The sequence below is a fragment of the Herpailurus yagouaroundi genome, unplaced genomic scaffold, assembly GCF_014898765.1.
Source record: "Herpailurus yagouaroundi ecotype Mexico unplaced genomic scaffold, PumYag 28, whole genome shotgun sequence".
Taxonomy (NCBI): domain Eukaryota; kingdom Metazoa; phylum Chordata; class Mammalia; order Carnivora; family Felidae; genus Herpailurus; species Herpailurus yagouaroundi.
The window spans coordinates 65,490,844-65,516,361 of NW_024412376.1; the positions used below are offsets into that span (position 1 = coordinate 65,490,844).

General features: G+C 38.0%; 1 protein-coding gene across 2 annotated transcripts in view; it reads left to right on the forward strand.

The window, feature by feature from the left end:
* The first annotated feature begins 4,916 nt into the window (after positions 1–4,916).
* The window catches only part of TNIP3 (TNFAIP3 interacting protein 3), a 57,076-nt gene continuing 36,474 nt past the window's right edge, over positions 4,917–25,518 (forward strand). Inside the window, exons 1-2 of one of the 2 annotated variants that reach the window (XM_040474707.1) lie at positions 4,917–4,935; positions 23,055–23,141. In XM_040474707.1, the coding sequence (XP_040330641.1) occupies positions 23,076–23,141 (66 nt within the window). In that variant the 5' untranslated portion in view covers positions 4,917–4,935; positions 23,055–23,075. Of the gene's footprint in view, positions 4,936–13,007; positions 13,132–23,054; positions 23,142–25,518 lie in introns of those variants that run through there. The other variant, XM_040474701.1, reaches the window with a different exon arrangement.

Below are 25,518 nucleotides of genomic sequence, written 5' to 3' on the forward strand. Positions count from 1 at the left end.
CTGTCTCCATCTCTTTTTCTGTCCCTCCTCTGCTCTCATGCTCGCTCTCTCTCTCTCTCTCTCTTTCAAAAATAAATAAATAAACCTAAAATGGAATGTACTCCTTTCTTAAGGCTCAAGTTACTCATCTGAATGATTAAGGAGCAGAATCCAGAGCACAGCTCACGGGAACCATAACCCTTTTTTAATCTGCTGGGTAGAATCAGGAAACAGATCCAAAGTTGAGGATATACATACCCAGTAATGCAGGGTCATGTAGGATTTGTTCTATTTGTATGTAAAAGTTTGGTAGAATGTTTTTCTTTTTCTACTCTAAATCTTAAGTCAAAATGTTATATTAAGATTATAACTATGTTTCATGCATTTAGTGATCTAAAGGGAAAAGCAGAGTTTATCAGCTATAATTCATTCTGCCTCTCACTTGTCAGAACGTTGAGCTTTATAAGCAAGAAATAAACCTTAGTAAATATGTTTTCTTTTGTAGAATAAATCTAAGGCCAATTGAAATTCATGAACTATATACAATACATTTCACTAGTTACAAACAACAAAAAATATTTTTATCCAGCAAATTCTTATATTAAAAGAATACTGTAAAAAGATTTGCTACAAATGTCATAAAACCCAAATAGGGAATATGGTTACCTTTTTTTATCCAAGGTGTGACTAAACTTTTGATTATCTTTTGAACCAAATTGAAATTTTTCTGTGTTTTTAAAATTATTTTTCTCTTCAGCAATATACATAATGTATGGTTCCTACTTTCCAAACTCATTTGTTAGAATGCTTGGTAACTGGGCCAGGCCCTCAGAATACTAACCATGCTCTCAATTATTGAGCGCCTACCACATGTCTGGCACTGTGCTAGCCCTTGCACATATGTTATGACTAAGCCTATTGATGGTCTCCCAATGTAACATTATTTCTCTTTTTATAAACCACACCAATAAGGTTCATAGATGTTAAGGGACTTACCCTAGGTCCCACCACTAGGTTCAACTCTAAAAGCTTATTTTCTACTTTCTACTACATCATAATGCTTCTTTCAGAGGCTTCACATCTAAGTTCTGAGGCACACTCATTACAGCGACAGCAGTGGCTATAACCATGGCAATGAGAAATAAACTCAAATCCTAACTGAGGTACACTGTCTGGAGTCCCACCCATCCTGTGTTCTTTTGACTCCCAGCTGGATTCCTGAGTGCCCAAACCCTGTCCCTGCCACAGCGGTCAATACTGAGACCCACCATCTCCATAGATCTTACCAGAAGCTCCTCACTTCTGGTCACCAACACACGATTCTCTTCCTCTTTGCTGTCACTTCTCCTCTTCCCATAGTGGTCAAAGTTACCCACTGAGGCTCACACTGTACCAAGTCCAGGGCCCATCACCCCTATAAGACCATCCTTCTTTGGCCATTGTTCCGAGGAACATATGCTGAACCCCACCCTCAAAAGAGGGAACAGGGTCCTCTTTCAAAGCAAAACCTTTACTCACTTGTCCGAATGAAAAAGGAAAGGGTGGCTGTAAGCCTCTAAGCATGTTCCCTATTAAAATTATGACAATTGGAGAATCATCACCGCATATAATTATTTCTGCAAAACATGAACCCTGCAATAGTGAACACTCAATGAATTATTGTTGAACATTGAAGAATTCACATAAATGAAGTATAAATGAACTAGGCAGCCATGAAGACAGTAATAACTGACTTAGGGTGTGCATTCTAAAGCTGCTGTTAGTGTTTCCTTGCTGAATGATTTATGTCTCAACTTTATCCGTCTTATGAGTTTGAAGTTATTTTGCATACATTTTAAATAAGCATCGAACCTAATGATTGGATTTGAGTTAATGACAGGTATTTTGAGTTAAATTTCATCATAGAATCACACTGATTTAATAACAAGTGTTTACTGAGTTCATACTATGCGCCAAGGAAACAGAACAGTAAATAAAAATGAAGACCCTTCTTTCAGGGGACATGTATAGGGCCTAGATGAGTGTCAGAGAGAAGAACAGTAAACAGATAGGAAATCAAAATAATAGAAAATAGAAAATTCTAAGAAGAAAATAAAACAGAATTAAGGGGGAGTAGTGATGGGTGTGAAAAACTATTTCAGATGCTTTACTCAGCAGAGGCTTTCTTGATGAAGTGACACTTGAGACAGGACCTGAATGGGGGAGCAAGTCATGTGGAGGGAATAGCAAATATCAAGGCCCTAAAGTGGAAGTCTTGCATAGCATGTTCTGTACACTGTGATGGGGCAAGTGTTCCTGGAAGGAAAAAGCAGGAGGAAGAATAGAAGGTGAGCTCAGAAACATAGCAAGGGAGCCAGAACATCATGGGACTTGGGGGTAGGTCATAATGGTCATATCAAAGTGGTGATCCTGTCTGGGGTTTGAAATGGCTCATTAACAAGTTTGCCACAAAGGAATATAGTACCAGAAAGTATTGTGAGCTTATGGTGGGCAAGTCTGGTTTAGAATAGGTCTGAAAGCCACCTCAGGAACTTATTCAGTCTAGTCCAATTCCAGTGCTATTTGGGAATCTAGATAATCTGCAGGATTTGAGGCAAAGGAATTTTGTGACACTTCTCAGAGGGTTGTGGGAAACTTTGAAGCCCCAATGCCATGAATATGCAATGATGTGGGCTGTGAAGGATTTTACTGTAGACCCAGTGACTTATAAAATACAGTGACATCATATGGAGGGCTTGAGGTACAGACATTTCACAGCCTGAAAGAAAGAGTATAAATATGAAGGTCAAGGTATATTATTTAGGGATTTCATATCACAAATAACAGAAATCAAGCAAAACTAGATAGTTTTAACAAATGGAGACAATTCATTATAAGGACATGGAGAGGTTCCCAGAATACAAGGGTGGGAAGGCAGTTATGCCTTAGAAAGGGCTTTTTCAGAACTAGAAAATTGTCAGGACTCTCTCCATCTCACAGCCCTGCATTTTCCTACTCATATGCTTCATTCTTAGCTCCCTCCACACACAGAAGAAAATCTCTTTGGCTGGGATCAGTTGTTTTCTTTTGGTCCAATTATAACCAAAGACGTGAGATCAAGAAGTGTCAACAAGCCTGGCAACAAGCTCCTGGGAGTTACTCTCAAAGAAAGTAGTGGGTTGGGCAGACAAATCAAGTAACTTCAGCCACATAGGTATACAATTAGGTCATCCACCTACACATTCATTTTATGTGCAGACAACTTTGAAAAGTCCTCCTAAAAGATCTCCTACCCCAATCCTAGGTGTTATTTTTAGGGGCTGAGAAATGATAAGGCAGGCAAAAAAAAAAATGTATGTGAAGAAAAATCACATAATGTATGCATTTTTCTTGTGAATTGTGGTTTTGGTGAGAAAATTTCTCCATCATGGCAAGATGGCATAATAGGAAAGAAAATGGACTTAAGTCAGAAAATCTGGTTTAAATCTTGGCACTGTTAATTAATGGTCATGAGAATGTAAGCAATTCATTCTGGTTTTCAGATAAATGATACAATTGGACGAGATTCTCCTTAAGGCAAATATTCTTTGACTCTAATATAATATTTCCATTTGGTAGCAAATAATTGCTTATAAATTTGTTCTCAGATTAATTGCAAACATACAGCAAAATAGTTAAGATAGGGAATAGTTTACAATAACTAAGACAGGGAAACTACCTAACTGTCAGTAATGAATATATGAAGAAGTGTGTATACACACACACACACACACACACACACACACACACACACTGGAGTATTTTCAGCCACACAAAGACAAGGAAATTCAACTACTTGTGACAACGTGGATGGACCTTAAACACATTATGCTAAGTGAAATAAGTCAGACAGAGAAAGACAAATACTGTAGGTACTATATGATCTCACTTATATGTGGAATGTAACAACAAAGCAAAACAAAACGAAATGAGAAAACCCCCACAGAACTCTTAGAAAAAGAGATCAGGTTTGTGGTTACCAGAGGGGGTGTGGGGGGAGCAAATTGGAGGAAGGAGATTAAAAGGTACAAACCTGCAGTTATGAGATAAATAAGTACTAAAGATGTGATGTACCATGTGATGACTAGGGCTAACACCACTGTAGAATATACGGGAAAGTTGTGAAGAGTGTAGATCCTAAGAGTTCTCATCACAAGGAGAAGTGTTTCTTTCTTTTCTTTTTATTGTATCTGTATGAGAAGATGGACGTTAGCTGAACCTACTGTGGTAATCATTTCACAATATATGTAAATCAAACCATCATGCTGTATGCCTTAAACTTATACAGTGATGTGTGTCATTTATTTCTCAATAAAACCGGAGGAAAAAAACCAAAACATATACACAGGCTATAGAATCCTATAGATTTGAGTTTGCTTTTGGCCCTGCCAGTGTTTGACTTCGCATAAATTAGCAAATTAGTTAATTTCCTAAACCCAAGTTTGCTTCTCTACAAAATGAAGGTATGGGTGACCTCAGTGGATTGTTGTGCCACCGAATAAGAAAGTGTAGGTCACTGGGTTCACCGTGAGCACTCAATTCTGGTCATTGTTATCAGGCTGTGAAAATGCCTAAGCTTGTCTGCATCTTACTCTATCACTTTGTATAAATGTGCAAGTAAGTGAAAATTAAACTCCAATAATCCTTAAAGCGTTCCAATGGCATGGACTGATGAATAAAAATGAGATTAGAGACCTGGAGATTCTAGAGAGGTACTGTACACAGATAAGACCTCCGTGCCATTGACAAACTCATTGTACCCCTGAATAGTTTGTAGTTAACTTTGTAAAATGTGACTTTCCCATGTCCCCAAGCAGATGTGAAAGCATGGAGTTGGACAATAAAATCAGAGATCTGATCGAGAGGAATGATTCTCCTGATCTTAAAGGGGCCACCCCAGGAGCCACACCAGGTCACAGAAATTCATGTTCTCTAAAGGTAAGAAACCACCTTTTTTCTACTTTTTCTCAAAACACCCTTCAACAGTGTGTTCACTCAGAAGAGTTTGGGACAGTCCCCAGATCATTTACAGTAATGTGCTTCCTTGATGACTGAGAGGTTATAAAGCCAACCCACTCTAAAACCCTCTTACACAGTCACTTCCTGTTACTAAGGAAACCCTTCAGCACAAACACTTTCCCATTTAAAGCTTGATACCAGGCAGGCAACTGTGACAACAGGGAAGCAGGAACAAACTTGTGCTATGAAAAATAATGTTTAATACAGCAACATCTCTTTTGGGGAGAGGAAGTAACCCAATTTGTGTAAACTCTCTTACCTTGGGTTACTAAAATCAGCATAATCCGTTGTCCATTTTTTAAAGAAAAAACAGGTTTTCTGGATAAAAGGAGTGGTCCGACTTTGAGTTTCCTCTTGTTTCAGGATATTTGTTTACAGTGCTTCATGGAAGCAAATAAAATTCCAGGGTAAGCTCAAGCTAGGAACTTTGTGGATAACTTCCTAGAAATGCATCATAAATGACAATACGAACCCATAGCCGTTCTGATTAGAAACCATCTCTAATGACCTTTTAAAAAAATCCAATAGAAATAAGTTTGAAAGCATGGCTGACAAAAAAAAGACAAAAAAACAAAACAAAACAAAACAAAACAAAACAAAACAAAACAAGGGTGCCTGCATGGCTCAGTCGGTTAAGCATACGACTTTTGCTCAGGTCATGATATCATGGTTCGTGGGTTTGTGCCTGGCGTCAGGCTCTGTGCTGACAGCTCAGAGCCTGGAGCCTGTTTCAGATCTGTGTATCCTTCCCTCTCTCTCTGCCCCTCCCCTGCTCACACTCTATCTCTCTCTCTCAAAAATAAATAAACATTAAAAAAAAAGAAAAGAAATATTTAAAAAATAAACAAAAACAACTTACATAACTTCTTTAGTCCTTATTTCTAAAATAACTCATGTTCATTGTGAAAAAGTTATCATAAGCATAGAGAGAGAAAACAATAAAAATCATGTGGAAACGGATTTCTGGTGGACCTAGTGAAGCTTGGATCCCCATAGCCAAATATTTACTTAGGTACTTAATTTACATTCATACATTTGTATCTTTTTCTTTTAAAGGAGGCCCTAGAATTGTATATGGTATAAACTTCTGGCCTCACTACACTTATATCTGTCTCTGAAATCTCCTTTTGGCCCACCACTCCCAGAGAGCATCTCTTAGCATTTGGGGTCTCTCTGTGTCTCTCCTTTTGGCACACACACACACAGACACACACACGCACACAGGCACACAGAGGTTTGTTGAACTTACCTTTTTTCACTTTAAAAATATGTTATGGTCACTCCCGTAACTGTTTTGCATGCATTTAATAAATGCATATGTGTAAATATGCATTTATACATGTATTGTGTGTTTGTTCGGTATCTATGTACTCCTGTTTAGAAATCCACTTCTTCCTGAAAAGGTAGTATCTATTTTTTTTTATTTTTCTTTTAATGTTTATTTATTTTTGACACAGAGAGAGAGAGAAAGAGCATGAGTGGGGAAGGGGCAGAGAGAGAGGGAGACACAGAATCCAAAGCAGGCTCCACGCTCTGAGATGTCAGCACAGAGCCCAACACGGGGCTTGAACTCACAGACCACGAGATCATGGTCCTGAGCCAAAGTCGGATGCTTAACTGAGCCACCCAGGCACCCCAGTAGTATCTATTTTTAAAGTTAGAAATGAGTATCTGCTGATGGTTAAGAGCCAAGGAAGGTTTAGTTCTCCACTTCTTTCTTCTCATCTTACCCCATCCTCCCAACCCTCACACATACACATCTAACTGCCACTTAGGACTTTCTTTCTTCATAGAAATGTATGCTTTTCTCAAGTGGCCTTCTTGTCTACTCCTGAAAATAAGATTTTATGGTGAGACTTTGAATCCCCTCCAGTACCCTAATCCTCATATGCTCTGATTATCAGCCCCGAGATTTATTTGCTCATGACTGACTTCCCTCTCAACTCTTCATTTTGTCTTCTGGATTCCTCCTTATATGGTAAAGGCCTCTTCTACATCCTCATTGCCATCCTCTTGGTAACTAGTTTCCTCTATTTTGGAGAGTTAACTAAAACTTGTACTTATCTTTAAGATACAGCTTCTCTCATCACTTCCCTGATGAAATGTGCTCGTTTTCCTATATACCACACATCCAGGCAAAGGATTGAAGATTCTTAGCTGATGTTTTTGTTTTTGTTTTTGTTTCCTTTTCCTTGTGAAGTGTGAGAAAAAACATTTAGAGAAAGCGAGAAAATGAGAGGTGAGATCCAGTGTATATGGAAATTGGGATGGTAAGAAGTAGGCAGTGGGAGACAGAAAAGAAGCATAAAATTGCAATGAGTTGCTGAATAGCAGTGAGGATGGAGTTAAGCTTCACGGCCACCACTTTATGATAAGTCCGGTCACTGCATGGTATTTGAGTTCCTATATCTTCCATATCTCCATCACCTCTCACCAGCTTAAAATACGTTCTTGCCTCTTCTACCTTCTCCACTTTTAAACATATGTGAGATCCCACATTATTTTATGGGGAATGTTCTATCTCATTCTTGGGCATTATAGCCAAGCTTATTGATCAGGGTGTCCAGGGCTGTTCTGCCCCTTGTCACACCACCAATAAGCTCTATCTTGATAAATCCAATGGTCATTTTGCATCTGATTTTTCACTTGTCTTCTCATATGCATTTGATGCTATTTACTAATTGAATCTTTTAAAAATGTCTTACTCCATCAACAACTATAAAATCAATCTCTCATCATCTCCCCTCCCTTATACACACACTTTTATTTCCTCTGATCTTTCCTTCTCATTCACCTTCACTTTTTCACTTCCATAACCTGCTTATGTTATATCAGTGTTACCCAGGGATCTGTATGTAGTCCTTGGGGTATTAAACTACAAAATATGTGCTGATGACTCCACACACACATAACTTCCTAAACATGGAGCTCTTTTCTCCATGCACATCTATTTCACTCAGTATTTTCCAAAGTGAATTCAGTATCCTTTCTGCTAAAACTCCTTGTTCCTTCCCCCTTACATTTCCTACATTAGTTAATGGATCATTATTCACCCAGTCATCCAAATTTGAGTATAATCCTGTATTCCTCCAGGGCTACCATGCTGCCCAACTCCAGGAGGCATTCCTAGAATAATGGCCAGCCTTCACCCTGGACCCTCAAGTTCTTGCCTCTTCTACCTTCATAAAATCTTTGGACTTTGTTTCTTTTCCTTCATTCTTACTACCATATCATGGTTCAGATATTATTTCTTGCTAGACTATCCCCAGAAGATGCCTAACTGGCTGTCCTTCTTAAGCGTTGCTCCACACTAATTCATATTGACCAATATAGATGTTGCTACTGTTCAAGTGCTTAGAACTTAAAAATAGACTTCCTGACCTGCATCATAAAGTCCAAATGCCTTGACTTAATATATAAAATCCTCCAGGGTCTAGTCCTGGCCTACATTTAGAATAAAACAGTAGGAATAGAATCTAATATTTGTGGGTCAATGACCATAACAGATATGGAGATGTTTTATATTATGTTTGATAACTATAACAACACTTAAATATGGCTATCTCTATCCTCATTTTCCAGATAAAAAAAAAAACTAAGGTTCATAGAAATTTTAAAATGTTACCTAAATTCATGAAGCTGCAAAGTTCTAGTCTCAAGATAGGAAGCCAAGCCTGTGCATATTTTTCTTACAGTGTCGTGCTGTCTTCTACATATTCTGCCACTCTCCAAAATGCAACTTATGCTCTAGCCACCCCATAATCCCTTAGGAGACCATGCAGCTTCATATGCTATGCCTTTTCATGTGCTGTTTATTCTTTATGGAAACCCTTGCCTCCCCACCTATTTGGTGAACTGTCTGTTATGCCAATTCAAACTTTTCATTGTACCGTTAACCTCTCTCTCTAGTCCCACAGAGTGGCTCGAGCCCCTCCTGCTCTGTCCTAAACAATTTACCTTCCTAATAGGTCATTCATAGACTTTGTCATGTTGGGTGTTTAATCCTTTATGTATAGATATATCATCCCCACCAGTCAGACTTCTTGAGAATGAGGTATAAAATGTCACATGAAGTAGGTTTTTCTAGGAGGTATCAGTATGAAACAACACGTTTGATTTCATGAACCCTGATAAAGCTAGCTTTTCACTCAGCCTCTAGAGTCCATCCACAAGTAATTCTCAAAGTTTGTGGGGGAATCTCAAAGGTATACTCATAGATCCAGAGTCTTATCCTTTGTGTGGAAAGTACCATTTGTTCTTGCCCATTCTGGTCTCCTAAATTATTGTCAATGGTTGTCAGGTGCTCACCTATCACTGCTACTTCTAGATGTCAGCTGTACCACCCTTGGGACTGCTATGGCACCACTCACTGTACTAAGTATGCCCAGCATGGGATATGGCCTCCAGGGTGCCAAATACAGCTAAACACTATTCCTGTCTCCACCTCAGTGGGAAGGCTTTTTCTTTCCCAATTTTAGCTACACAGGCTCCCAATGCTCCCTTACAGATCCAGTGTTTCACAGAGATATGTATATGGTTTTCTATTTTGGGTGTTTTAGCTACCATCTACTGAGTGATTACTTTGGGCCAGCACTTTGAAAAGCATTTATATACAATCCTTACCCATCTATAGATGGGAATAATGAGGCTAAATCATTTTCCTACGGTCTAATGGAAATTGGACTCTGAACCTAAACTCAGTTCTGTATATCCTGAATTGAACTTCCTGCTCTTAATTCCCTCTCCCTCACATAAATCATTTGGCAACTGGGCCATACCTCAAGCTATTATCAGGAGTGATGTTGTTGTCAGAGCAACCCCTCTTCTCTGGACTTGAAGCTATTCCTTGGATCAAGCCACTGTGACGAATGAACAAGGCTGGGGTTCCCTGCCTCTGCCCTGAGGGCTCAGGAAGGTCAGTTTTCCCTCCTGGAAAACCAAGATGTTGTCCAGACAAGAATCTCCGTTTGTCCTTGCCCCAGCATCCAGGTATTCAGAGACAGCTGCACTCCCCCTACCCCTGCAGCAGGGACCAGTGAGCAACATGGTTTCTTGGGAAAATTCCCTTTTTCTGGCTCCATAGTATGAGGTAGGAGCTTCAGAGCAGGTCCTGGGAGTGCAGAAACTCTTTGTAGCTTTTGACCTACTTTTATCTTATGAAACAGTGTTTCAAACCCAGTAGGGAACATAACCCTCCCATATCATGAAGGGGAAACTGAGGCACTGAGGAGCAGCCCTTTGGATATGGTTCTTACAGCTTCCATCTGAGGCTTCCATCAGGGTCCCAGTGCTTCTGGCACCTTCTTGTCATCCTCTGGCCTAAGACAGAGTCAGAATGTGTGACCCTTCCCTAATAAAATGTTCCACAAAGACAAAAGCAAGCAAACAAACAAACTTGTGCTTTTACTCTCTCTATGAGTAAAGTTTGCCAAAAACAACCCCTGGGAGTCCTTTTTCATCCCAATAGATTTCAGGCATATCTTTCTCAATTGTCGTCTGAAAGTATCTTCCAATATTTGACTCCTTGAGTAAACATAGTTTAATTTCCAGCTGGAATCTTGGCTGAGTTACTATTTACCCAAAAGCACTCTACAGGGGGACTTCTACATTCAAAACAAAATGAAAACTTTTACATTCTCACTGAGATATTGATAGAACTGGAAAAAGTATAAGAAAATTTCTTTTTGGTGTAAGACAAGAGTGAGCCAATGACAGAGTGACAGTTGGGGGTGTCTCTTGCTTTCCACTGGATGAAATAACAATAAGAATAATAGTACAGTATACTTCCTTTCCAGGAGCAGAAAATGAATTTCTTTATAAGTTTATGAGATGGGAAAAGTGTTGCTGAATGAAGGGGACATGTTTTAATGAAAGAACCTGAGACATATGTCAAGTTCCCTTTTTGCCCAACTACCTTTGCCAAGAATAAGAAGGAGGATTACTAGAAGAGAAAATGAACAGACTGACTGTACTTTGAGGAAAGGGGACTGTACTTTGAGGAAACAGAGAAACATTGATGACCATGAGAAACTCCATCAATATGAGAGCATGCTGGGACACTGAAGTAGACGGTTGGCAAACAAAGGGCATCAAAAGTCTGGTAAACAAAAGAAAAACAATTGCCTAAGTAAGAAAAATATTCAAATTACAAAATGCATGTTGAGTACGAGTTACACTAAGCCAAGACACGGTCCTAATGCTATGAGAAAATTAATATATGAATATTAATTTGGGACCCTATAATTGTAGGTCTTTAAATACAAAAGAAAATGAGAGAAGAATTAAAGTGTATTTTTTGGACAAATATATTTCCAATAATTCTTTTTTTTTTTTAAGTTTATTTATTTTGAGAGAGTGAGAGAGAGGGAAGGGGCAGACAGAGAGGGAGAGACAGACCCCCAAGCAGGCTTTGCACTATCAGCATGGAGCCTGACACGGGGCTGTATCTCATGAAACGTGAGATCATGACTGAGCTACAATCAAGAGTCAGATGCTTAACTGACTGAACCACGCAGGCACCCCTATTTCCAGTAATTCTTAGAAACAAGGATGCAACTTGGGAGTGAGAAAGAAAACTGTCCAAATTTTAATAAGATTCACTAGAATTGAATTTGCTTAAGAACTTGTTTTGTCTCTGGATTCTATTTTGTTGTAACTGAGAGGCAGTACCCCAAATTGGCTTTTAGTAACTTTGCACAAGTTGAGGGAGGATTTCCCAGTAACTGAGAACAAATTCTAGATCCAATGTAAAAAGCCCTGGGAAAATTCTTTTGATGATTCAGAGAGTAATATAAACTTATGACACTTGGAAAGACAATAAAGGAAAAACTTCCTGCAAAATACAGTAAGCTGACACACGTTTTCTGTAACCACATTGTTAAAAAAAAAAAAAAACTAATTTCCTCTTCCTTATTTCCCTTTTTTTGAAAGCTAAGCTAGTATTCTTTATCAAAATGCAATTTTGATGATCTAAATCTCGTTTTCTCATTTGTAAATTGGATTCTGATAAGAATACAAAGTGAGTGAAAAAGTAAAAGCATTTCATAAGTATAAAGAGCTAAACTGAACAAGTATAGCATTATTGCCATCACCATCACCATTATTTTTATGGTAGTAGGGTGACCTTGAACCCCCTCCATTTTTTTTTTCCATTTTTCTCATATAATGAGTAGCTTCTTTGAATCCCATTATCTAATTTCAGTAGTGATGGCTTTGGAATGTTTTAATCCTTTTTTTTTCTTCCTAACAGAAAAATATGTGTTGTTACATGAGTATTTGTTAAGTCTTCATTAGGAAATGCCTGCACAGTTGGCTAGCTAAGCTCTGCCTGCATGTTCCCAGGCACCAAGAAGGCCTATCTTAGCTCAGCTGCCACACCTTGTGCTTGAAGCTCAGTGTTGGCAACCTGGCTGAAGTCACTTACATGAGCCATGTATCTTTCTCCATATGTAAGTGCAGCTATTAGTTTTGAGTCTTCTAATTCTCAAAGTATAATCAAACTTCAAAACTAAACAGGTTAGTGGGTAAAGAAGCCAAGTTATGTTTCCCAAAAGTATTTCCAGAGTTAAATTGATTCCATGGCTAGTCTAAGACTTATTCTTTCTTCCATTAATAACAAGGATTTTTAAAGCCTTCCACAATGCATGATTATCAGGTACATGTCCAGATACAGAGATCTTGCTGTGTATGCCCATCTTGAACTCTATTTTATAGTAAAGTATATCACCTGGCACAACAGAAAATAGAGACACGGGTCTGTAAGCTAAAACTGCACTCTAAGATGCAAGAATTAACTCTTACCAAAGAAGGAAGGCAAAAGCTCTCCCTAACATTTGAGAGGCATCCATTTGGGGTAAGAGAAGTGAAGCAATAAACCGAAACACTTTTGAGAAGGACACTCTTTTCCTTACTCAAATGTTGCTCATTCCATTGCTGGGAGGATTTGCCCCAAGTTCCACAAGAAAGGGAGTTACAGAAAACTGGAAGATGCAGGTTGTCCTTTGAAAGACGGAAGCAATAGGTGGAAGAGTATTCTTTCTGCCTCAGTGAAAATAATAATTCTGGCAGCTCCAGTTTTGATCACTTGGGTCTGGAAGAACAGCATGACAAGATGGGGTGAGAGTTGGGGTGGAGGCGGGGTGGCCGCTGGAGGAAGCCACCAAGACTTGGAGTGAAGAGTGATAACTGGGTGGAAATTATAATTGATTTTATAATTCCAACTGATTAAAAGAATATAAGGTATCCAGGAGTCTGCAAAGAGAAGAAAGAGAATTCAGAATCTCAGGGTTTCTACTGAACAGGTCAAAGGTGTTATCCTTCTTTTAGAATTATTACTCTGACTTTGATTGTCTCCTCCCACACTTGTATGATTTCAACAAGCAAATCTGAAAAAAAAAAAAAACTTTAGATATGTCTTCTTTATTATGCAAGAAGAATAACATAAGCCTCTGGGTTAAGAAATTTGAAAACTTGTGATAGTATTAAAGAAGTGAAATATTTGGAGGTATTGTGAGTCATATGTTCGTAAGAGCTGTTAAGCAAATGTGTTCTTTATGTTCGTGATCTGTTTAGTTTTGTGACAGTTTGTAGATCACTCATAAGGACTTCTAAACCCTGCCTGGCTGGATTTTGGAATCCAATGTCTCAAAAGCCTTGTTTCTCAAGCAAGACTTCCCACTTCTAGTTTGGTTGATCACAACTTCTTTTCACAAGTGTGGGAAAAGTACTAGCCAAGTGGGCACTGTCAGCTCTCACTGAAGAATGCTCATATCATTATAATGGCTACCTTCTAGATGAAATGTATTAAGACTTTGTTTTACTTTATATTGTACTTGTGGGGAAAATAAGGCTCGACCCATAAAGTTTATAGATGTATTTTCCTACAGGATTCTGGGGTAAGTAGCAAAAACTGAGATCAATTCTTTTTTTTTTTTCCCTTTCAGTGAGGAAGCTTTACTTTTTAAAATACTTTTTTTTTCATCACTAAAGAGCAATTAGAAAATATTTGCAATTTTTCAGACTAGCATATTTTCTTTTGAGTCAGGCTCATTTTCAGACAAAACCTTCCTAATACACACTCTTTGCATCGCCTGTGTTTCCACTGAGTTGTCACCACAGGCTCCTCCGATTCCAGCATCATCCTTTATATACACATGCTTTTTCTTAATTATACTTAGTTATATTTTTATTTAAGAATTGTACCTAAATCTATGTATATGATGTTGGAATGTATTGTCTCAAGAAGAAAGTAGTCTCTTCTATGTAAAATGTCCAAGTTAATTACTTGGTAATTATGAAATGACACAGAAACAATGTCATCATCAATGCAGTGGTCCCTCTGATCTTCAGATTTATAGTCAAAAAACAGAAAATATGTGAAAGACATGTCTGTTTTGTGCATCTTTATATCTTAGTACTTAGCATAGTCCCAAATCCATAGTTCATAATCAATAAATATTTGTTATAAGAATATATACATGAATGAAACTGAGGTCAATGCATGAGCTAAGTAGGATAAAAATAAAGCAATCTGCATTAATATGGAGTGGTAAGGGAGAAGAGAAAAGATTAAATTCAAGTCAGTTACCATCTCTAAATTTCAACTTAATCTTTGTTACCATCAAAGACACCTTTCCTGACAAGCTTATAGGGCTGTTATGTAGTTCAAATTAAAGCAAATAAAATGTTCCAAACCACAGAGCTCATGTGTGTGACATTATATATATATACATATATATATACATATATAATATTATATATATATATATATATATATATATATATATATATATTTATTTTTTTTAAATTTTTTTTTCTAAACTGAATTTACCTTTGGTCTAGGACCCCCATCCTATCTCATAGAAGATAATTTAATCTGGTTGGCTACAGGAAATGTCAGTCATTTTATTGTTTTCTCAGGCAATTTTATATTGCAAAACTTCTCTCCTCTCCCTCCTTCTCACCATAATGGAACCTAGGGTCTGTGAAGCAGATTTTGTGACATAATCTAAGTGGAGTAGCATTGTCAGATGTAGCAAATAAAAGTACAGGATACCCAGTTAACTTTGAATTTCATACAAACAACAAAATATTGGATGGGGCATAGTTATACATAAACAAAAACTATATCTGGAATCCATATTTATCTGGAAGTCCTGCATTTTTTTTGACAACTTTAGGGTGAAAACATTTAGGCTTCAATAATCCGCCATCTCACGATGCCATTGGGACTAATCTAAAGTACTCTTTATGGTATTTTCATTGACCTATATCCTCACTGCAGTCACTCAAGCTTCCATACAATTCAATTCATCTCCTATCCTCAGGGCCATATGGTAAATATTCCATCTTCCTCAATTGACCACCTTTACATTCTTCTCAAGAAGGTAGTGAATTTCTGGTTCTGCTTCCACAGCACATTAGGGTTGACCTGTCTTAGGACCTCTCTACCTAAACATGCCACAAAATCTCAGCAAGGTACCATGATGGGATGGAGAAATTCTCTTCAAGACTTGCCCTTTGTCCAGGCTTCACCCAAGGGTGAGGCTAAAGCTGTCTCTGCTCTTTCAATATGGGCAATTGGATACATGATGGATGAGTCCCTAGAAGTAGGGGAATGGGGCTCCATTTCTTCATGAGCCCTCAAAACCATCCAGATACTCTTTTACTCTGATCTTCCTCGTTTCCCTCATGCCATGAAACCCTTCCCTATTATTCAATGAGGGGTGGGGGGAAGAGATAAAGAATAGGTTATATTGACTTACCATCTACCATTTTTTTCTATCAATTGTTAATGGCATTTATGCCTGGATTACAACTTTTTCTCAAACATTTTGCCCTGAAAGTTTCAAATAAATAGCCACTTGAAAGGATTTTATGACATACATCTATATGTCCACAACCTCAGTGTTGCCACCAATGTTTTTCTCTACTTGTTTACCACACATCTATCCACTTACTCACCCCTCTTTCCATCTATCAATCCACATTTGATTTTGGATCAATCAAATAAAATCCACATTATTTTCTGAGGTATCTCAAAATAAACTGAACAAAAGGAATTAGTCTTTAAAATTTTTTAACGTAATTTTCAGGAAAAAAATACTAGCTTTTGCAATTCAAAGCTTTGGTTTTCAAAGTTGGTTTTGGTCTCCAGAGTTTGGAGAGTCTATTTTGAAAATGACAGGTTGAACAGGGCTGTTTCTCCCTTTGCATTTACAGCAAATTTAATCAGTGCTGGAGACAAAAGATACCATTAACCAAGTAAACAAAGGAGTGGTTACATAAAACAAAGAGCAGTGTTCATTTGGAGGGATCATCAGTTAATATTTCAAGATATTAACTTGTCTCCTAAGATGTAAAAAGCACTGTGCACATTTAGGAAATATTACTGAAGATCACATTTATGCCTTTTAAGAATTCCCGCATAGTAGGACACCTAGCTGGTTCAGTCACTTAGTATCTGACTCTTGATATTGGCTCAGGTTGTGATCTCATGGTAGTGAGATCAAGCCCCAGGTCTGGCTCCATGCTGAGCTTGGAGCCTGCTTGGGATTCTCTCTTCCCCTCTCTCTCTGCCCCTCCCCCACTTACACTCTTTCTCTCTCAAAATAAATAAATAAATAAACATTAAAAAAATAACAAAAGTTCCCCCATAGCTTGTACAATTATTTATATTGATTATTTATTACATAGTAATCAAGAGTAAGAGAAAATTAAAGGGGGATTTTTATGGAGATAGATATAGATGATACAGATATAGATATAGATATAGATATAGATATAGATATAGATACATAGATATGGATAGGTAGAAAGATATAGATAAATGATAGAGAGATAGATCATATAACCAAAATAGGAAAGGGTAAAATATTTATACATAAAGAGAATAAAGTGAATAAAAAGTGAATGAAATAGAACAGTTTAAAAAAAATACATTGATATTCCTACTTGATCTTTTTTGATTTTGAGGCAAAGTGTATAACTTTGTATATCACTGTGGTCGTTGTCCTCTGAACTGTATTACGAGAAGCAGAGGTGTGTTATGATTTCCTACTGAAAATTCATGCATAAACTGATTCATTCAATAAAAATGAACAGTATCACTACTCTGAACTCTGAAGGTACTATGTTAGTTCCCAATGTTCAAGTGATAAAAATTGAGTCTACTACCTTCAAGAAGCTTACAGCCTCACAAAAAGAAAGGTACATAAAATTCATGACTGTTTTACTGTAAATACTGGAAGTGATACTTCACAGAGCACCCTGGGATCACAAAGGAGGAAGTAACTAACACTACTTTGGAGAGCCAAGGGAGACTTCAGAGGGGGACTGATGGTCAAACTGGCTCAGATCCTTTAATACTTTGTGCAGTGCTGAGAAATCTTCAGACATGGAAGTTGCATAAAGTCTGCAATTTTGTAAAGACTACAGACTAGTAGGCAAAAGTCAATTTGCCCTAAGATGTATCTGAGATGCACTAAAAACTAAAAGTATATAGTGGAAACAGACTTCAAGCAACACTTGTAAACTGCATGAAAAAATTGCTTCAGAGTTACAAGCTGGAGACACATAAGCATTTAGCCCCCATGAAGTTATAGGATTTGGGACTCCTCTCTCACCCAACTCTCTTAGTCCAAGCCCAGGCTTGGGGTCTGAAAGAGAGGTGATTTACTAGTTTTGAGGCTAAGAAGCTGAAATTCTGATCTTTATATCTTTCATAGTCTCTTAAGAAGATAGCTGATTCAGGAATATTCTTGATTTAGTTTTTGGGTAGGGAGGGGCCATTATGTGTGTCTGAACATTATGTGCATGTGAGTAGGTACTAAAATAATTGGCATTATTTCAGATTTGAGAAATATGGAATGAACACAAGAGACAAAAATTATTGTCAATGAAGTTTACATTCTAATGGTGGAGAGCAACAAAGAAGAAAAATATATAGTATCTTATATATAGTACTATGGAAAAACACAGAAGGAAAGGTAGATAGAAAACGCTGGGTTGGAGAGCAATTTTATATTGGGAGGTCAGGTAAGAACTCAAGAAACAGGTGACATTTAAGCAATCACCTATTGAAGGTGAAGGGATGAGCCATGTGGATACTTAGGAAAAAGAAGTTCTAAGCAGAGAGAACAAGGAGTGTGCATAACAGGCTCATGGGGCAGCAGTGTGTACAGGACACAGAGCAGAGTGAGCAAAAGGAAGAATAGTAAGAGGCCAGAGAAGCACAGGCTACAGTGTATTTGGTCTTGTGGGACACTCTACAGAGTTCTGCTTTCATCTCTGAGTGAGATGAGAAGTCACTGAAAGGTTTTGTGCAGAGAAGTGACATGAAATGACATGTTCTTAAAGACTCACAATAGCTACTATATTGATAATAGATGGAGGAAGGGAGCAAGAGTGGAAGCACAGAGGCTATTAGGTTATTGCAATAATCCATGTAAGGGATGCAGGTGGCTTGAGCAGTCCAAAGATGCTAAGCGTCTTCCCAAGGTCACATAACTAGTAAACATAGAGGTAGGATGTGACACGAAGTCAGATTTCAGCCCCTATTGGATGCTCTCTAAAAATTTTCATGTGAATAAAATCAGGACACAAACCCTAAAGTTCTCATTTTGAAAAAGTTATTAAAAGGCATGTTTATTTCACCTTGCCACTCTCTCATTAAATTGGGTCTTGTGCCAATGTGTTGCTCTCCTTTCTGGTATACTTTTGAAGTGCCTGCAAAATGTTCAGATAAATTGGATGCAGGTTGCGTGAGAAAGAGGAATCAAATATATAAACTCCAAGATTTGTAATATAGAGCATGAAAGTCACCATTGACTGTAATGGGGAAGACAAGTTTTATGGGGAAGATCAGGAAATAGGTTTTACGCAAGCAGAGAAAGAGGTAAATTCAGATAGAGATGACAAGAAGACAATTAATATAGGAATCTTACTGATTCATTCTGAGTGCCCTAGATGAACTGATTGTTAAATATCTGGATTACCACATGCTGTTAAATATTTCAAATATTGTTTTTGATAATATCTACGAAGTGGTATTGCAGTTCTCAATCTCACTCATTTGTTACATAATGCATATATCGAGGTCTATTTTTATGAAAATGCTACTTAAATCATGTAAAATTCCTTTTCTCAGGGATCTTCAGTGGCTCCCCCTGGCCTATGCAATAATCTCAAAATTTCTTAATGTGAAATTTGAAGTCTTTCACAATTTGATCCTAATCAACTTTAGATGAGCTCTACTCTAGTTACAGTGGGCTTGTTACAATTCTTCATACTTAGGTTTGTCCACTTCCATTCCGTTTATGTTGTTCACGTTATGGCAATATACCTCAGCTTTTACCATCTATCAAAATCCAATCCACCCTTCAAGGCCCAGCAGAAAGTACAGCTCCTTCCATAAGGATTAAGGCTGGGAGTGAGCTCTCTCTCTGAATTCTTGCAGGCAAGCGGATATATATTATGTGTATACATATTAATTTAATTAGAAGCAGGGACCTTTGCTTATTTTCCTTTGGCATCCATTCAGTGCCAAGTGAAACATAAATGATCGATGGTCCTTTCCTTTTTTCATATTATTTATTGCACAAATAATTTGATCAATGTCCCCCTATCTTTAAGATCATATTATTAGCAGTAGTATCTAAGTTTTTATATGTGTTCTCACAAGTAGCAAGACGACACTATTAGGCCCCTAGGAGAAGGACACTATTACTATTCTCATTTTACAAATGTGGAAGTTGCACCTTAGAGGCCTTAAGCATCATGCCCAATGTCACGGGTAGTGAATGGGAGAGCCAACATATGAATCTAGATGACCTGAGTCAAGAGTCAGACTTTTTTGTCACCAGCCAAGGTTCTCAGTCCTGCCTGGATAACACACTCACCTAAAAATTCATGCAAATAGATTCAGGAAGCAAAAGAGGTTTTCAACCCTCATTTTAAAAGGATAATAAAAAAAGGGGGGGTATGTTTATTTTACCTGATAAAGAATGCCTCCTAGCATTTGTAGAACTGTGATGATCTGTCTTAGACTAGTTCTGAGAGAATTATCATCAACTCAGATGAGAGTTACAAACTAACTAGTGGCTGGTAGTTCTTTGGTCCTTTTTCTTCACCATATCTCTCTTTGTTAATTATTTTTCTCTGCGTAATATTTTAGTGACTTGAAAAATGAAGGCTCTTCAGAATCCCCTTGGAAACACGTCTTTTTCTCTGAGAGTTATTGCAGATAGTAAGACTTCTCACAAAACAAAGCTTGACTGAAAGCCAGACTCTTTTTTTTTTTTTTTTTTAGAAAGAGAGAGCATGAATAGGGGAGTGGGAGAGAAAGAGAGAGAGAGCGAATCTCAAGCAGACCCTATGCTCAGGGTGGAGCCCAACACAAGGCTTGATCCTCTGACCATGGGATCATGACCTGAGCCAAAATCAAGAGTTGGATGCTCAACCAACTGAGCCACCCAGGTACCCCTAAGAATCATCCTCTTAAGTACATAGTGCATGTAAGTGGGCTGGAGGTGAGGTAAGAAGGGTATATGTAACAGAAAATGTCCAGTTTATTTCTAAGACTGGCCTAGTGCAAGCTCCTATTTTCTCAATCCAAACTTGGGGCTCTCCAGAAGAGTTATTGTTAATTCATAAATTACCACATGTCTCTCTGAAGCTAATAGAAAATCTGTTTGCTGTTAAACTGCATAGCAGAAGACACAAAGGAATTGTAATGAAAAATGTAATGGTATAGGATTTCCATTCAATGGAAGCCATCACACCACACTGTGCTGAAACAGTTGAGTATGCATCAGGATACTGTACAGAGGAGACCCAAGAGGCACCAAGGCCAAGCACTGTACTTTTTGTCAAGAAATGATCTTTCCAACTACTTTTCTAGGTCAATGTTACCATATCCACTGGGTTATTACTACCAAATACACAGATAAGGCTGAAAGGAACCTTGAACTACATCTATATATCTCTATCTCTATCTCTGTCTCTATCTCTATCTCTATCTATCTATAACTATGTTGTGGGGGATAGCGTTTGGAAGAAAATATTTTATTTTTTTTAATATTCATTTATTTTTAAGGGAGAGAGAGAGACCGAGTGGGAGCGGGGAGGGGCAAAGAGAGAGAGGGAGACACAGAATCTGAAGCAGGCTCCAGGCTTCGAGCTGTCAGTACAGAGCCCAACGTGGGGCTCGAACCCACAGACTGAGAAATCACGACGTGACCCAAAGTCAGCCGCCTAACCAACTGAGCCACCCAGGCACCCCTGGAAGAAACTATTTTCATGTTAGAGTTTTCTTTTTCTTTTTGGATGAGCAGGTTTTAGTGTTAATGAAGTGTCAGTCTCCAGGAAATCTCTGCTTATGTCCCCTAAAATCAGATCATATGTGAGTCATAACTCTTACTTTTAGAAATCAGAACAATTTGATTCCCACCTGCATTTTTGGATATTGCCTTAAGGAAATATCACTCCATTTCACAAGGGTACCCCCAAACCAGACCAAGAAACTAGCAAAAAACAAAACCATGTATACATACACACACACAGCAAAAAGTCTGTAAATGTGGCATGTAGATATTCATCAATTTATTCACTCAGCAGAATGTGTTGAATATGTGCTATGTGTCACAGTACTGTAGATACGGAGGTGAACTTACAAACGTGTAAATACACTATGTAAATGCTAAGTAAAGGCTCTGGTTGGTAAAAGGAGATCAAATAAGGTTATGGGGTAAGAGAAGCATTAGGCAGATTTCCCAGGTCAACTGGTTGGAGGGGGCCCAGACAGGGGAATGTTCCAGCCAGAGAAAGCAGCAGGTGGTAGGTACATGGCTTGTTTCAGGACATGAAGGGGGTTCAGGATGGCTGGATCACAGGCAGAGTTAGAAAGTGGTGCTAGATATGAAGTAGGAAAAAAAAAAAAAAGACAACAGCCACATCTTAGATACTCATCATTCTCTTTTAAAGAATTTGAATTTCAGGAATTGTAGGATTTATCCTGCATACAAGTGGCTATCTCATAGGAAGGTGTAAACAAAAATGTAAATTAAGTAATTGACTGTAAATTCTTTGTTTTCTTCCTTCAGCAACACATTCTTTTCTTTCTGTATTCCTGGCTCTTCTGTGGTCCCTCTCCTCCAAGTCTGGAATGAGGTCTTCTGTTCTACCATGACTCATTTGTGTAGCTCCAAGCATCATCTTTGCACACTTTTATCTGCATTACGCAGTATTTCATTACCTCAATACCGTAGGAGTCAACTCATGAACACTAAAATATTAGTGCCAAAAAAAACAAAAGATTGAACCGCAAATGGATCATCGAGAAATCTGGACTTAACAAACTATCATCAAGACAGTCTTAAACTTGAGAACCAAGTTTAAACTTTCTGCCAATATAAAACATTAGCTTTCCAAACAATGCCCATTTTTGCTCTAATGAATTTTCTCTTTTAGTTCCATAGGAATTAGTAGCACGTACAGAATTACGTATGACTCATTAAGTTCCACACAGCTAAGCTCACAGTTAGAAGGCATTGCCAGAAAATCTTGCCTTCAGGGAAGCAAGTAACCTAGTTGTCAAAAAGTCAATAGTTACCTAACTCTCTGGGAAATACAATGAAGTTATGGCAGTCTGGCTACTGAGGAAAGACTTGGTTTGCCCAGGCTTTCTGTGGTAACTTCCTCCTCCAGTGGGAGAAACTGCCAGTAAAGGAAGAATGACAATTTACATACCATAGTGAGGCTAATCGGCCTCTCCCTTAGTCACAGCCTGCCTACTTGAGACATCCTGGGAAATCCCTATTTGGAAGAGAAGAAAAGTTAAAATCACAGATGCTGTGCTTATAACCTTATTCTGTGTAATTCATATACAGAGTCACTTCTGTTCACTTTTAATGAAAAACAATTGCTGTGATTTTCCACCATGAGTTAACAGTGCGGTCTTTTAAAAATTTTGTATATTTGGTTTCACTTTAAAAGATACCACAAGAGACATTTTCTTTCTCTTTTTCCTTCTGTCTTCCAAGACTCCAGGAAAAACAGCTTCCATGGCATATTGCGTACAGGGCACAACTAGAATGAGTGCTGCAGAAAGTTCTTCGGAGCACGGAGAGGTAAGAATACATCTTTAGGGGATGAATTGACCATATATAGCATCAATTGCATTTTTAATGGTTAATTATGCAATGATGGATAAGAGTAGAAACGGCTACTTTGCTTTCTTTAGATAATAGCTGCTCTGTATTTTTTTAAACTTTTTTTAATGTTTATTTATTTTTGACAGAGAGAGAGAGAGAGAGAGAGAGAGAGAGAACACAAGCCTGGGAGGGGTAGAGAAAGAGAGAGAGAGAGAGGGAGAGGGAGAAATAAAATCTGAAGCAGGCTCCAGGCTCAGAGCTGTCAGCACAGAGCCCGACCTGGGGCTCAAGCTCACTAACAGGGGGATCATGACCTAAGCTGAAATCGGATGCTCAACGGACTGAGCCATCCAGGCACCCCTTTGCTTTGTATTTAATCAATGTTATTTAAGGAGGAAAAAGTATCTGGGTGACTGTTGCATTTTCTTTGATCCCTCTGAGCTCCATTTCTTCTTTTACAAAGTGAGATTAAATCCTGTGCAAAGGCCCTACAGCTCCCCAGTTCTGTGGGCTCCATATTTTGCTCTTGATTTAAAGAAATTTGGTTCAATATAAATTTCAAAAAGAATATTTGTACAGTTGGAAATAGAATACAATATAGCAATAAAGTATCCCTAGTAAAATATTTATGGATGTACAATGAATACCATAGTTTTTGTTTGGTTACTGGTTACTGCAACACTTACCCAACTGAATGAATGAATGAATGAATGTTCTTTCTTAAAGTTCTATTTAGAGATAAGCCAAGATATAATAGCAAATTAAGGGAACTCTTTTGTTCTTTAGATACTTAATTTAGCGTGTCAGGATTTGAATATCTTAGAAGTTGGTCCAGGTGTTATGGTAAATGAGAAAGAAATGCCCAGACACTTTAAACACACATTGCACCATATAAGGAATAATTGTTCTGTAAGTGGGGCCCTTAGTAGAACTAATGACTAAAAATCTTTGTGTTTATTGAAACATCAGATACCTTCATTAGCAACTGGAAAGCAAAGCAAATACAGATGAAAAATTTCCCCAAATTTTGTGTTTGATTGACTTTTTTCCATTTTATTTTATTTTTTTTTCAACGTTTATTTATTTTTGCGACAGAGAGAGACAGAGCATGAACGGGGGAGGGGCAGAGAGAGAGGGAGACACAGAATCCGAAACAGGCTCCAGGCTCTGAGCCATCAGCCCAGAGCCTGATGCGGGGCTCGAACTCACGGACCGCGAGATCGTGACCTGGCTGAAGTCAGACGCTTAACCGACTGCGCCACCCAGGCGCCCCATGACTTTGTTCCATTTTAATACATACCTGAGACATATGAACCATAGTAAAATAAATGTTGATTAATCTCCAGAGAAACTCCTGGTGATACATTTATGGCTTTTAAACAATTCTTATTACTGTGCTTTCTCTCTCTCACTTGCAGATTTAGTATCTAGCTTTTCAGTAACTCTTATTTACAAATAAAAAATCAAAGTCCAAAAGTTTTACTATTTCTTTCCAGAGAAAGTTATATATGGCAAAAAAAAAAAAATGCACAGTATATAATTAATCTTAATCTGGATTCCCCGAAGGCTAAATCATACAAATGTTTGCTAGACACAGATTTTTTTTGTCTCTATCACAAATAGCAAGGGAACTTTTTAAGGACCCCAAATCTGTGTTCCCAAGAAAGGTCTGAAATAGGAGAACCTTGAACTTTAGTGTGAATCACTATAACCTCTGAAATTTATTTAAAGTAGAGAAGGGATAAATACGCTGAGCACAGAGGATTTTTAGGGCAGTGAAACTATCCTATATGATACTATAATGTCATTAAACATTTGTTCAAACTCACAGAATGTACAACACTAAGAATGAACCCTAAAGTAAACTATGGATTTGGGTGATGTGTCAGTAACTATTCATCAATTGTAACAAATGTAACACTCTGGTGGGAGATGTTGATAAAGGTGTAGGTGTGGGGGTAGAAGGCATATGGGAAAACTCTGTCACCTTCCGCTAGATTTGCTTGTGAACCTAAAACTGCTCTAAAAAAATAAAGTCTATTAAAAAAAATGGAGGCGCTATGATTCCCTTTTCAGAAATTCTTTTTCAGTGTTCGTGGTGCCCTACATTTTGCACGCTTCCATAGTGACTTCTATGCGTTCTTATAGTAAGAACCACTGATCTGGAATCTGGTCTCACTGTATCTCTGCTTTGCTGAGCTCAGGTTACACAACATACAGTTGGCTCACAGCATTTTCCATATCAAAGGTACCTAATATTCAATCTGTTCTGATCCAGAATGAGTCTAGACTTCCTAAAAAAGGGAAAGCCCAATTTTAAGACCCAACATATTTGTCACCTTGATTTTGATGT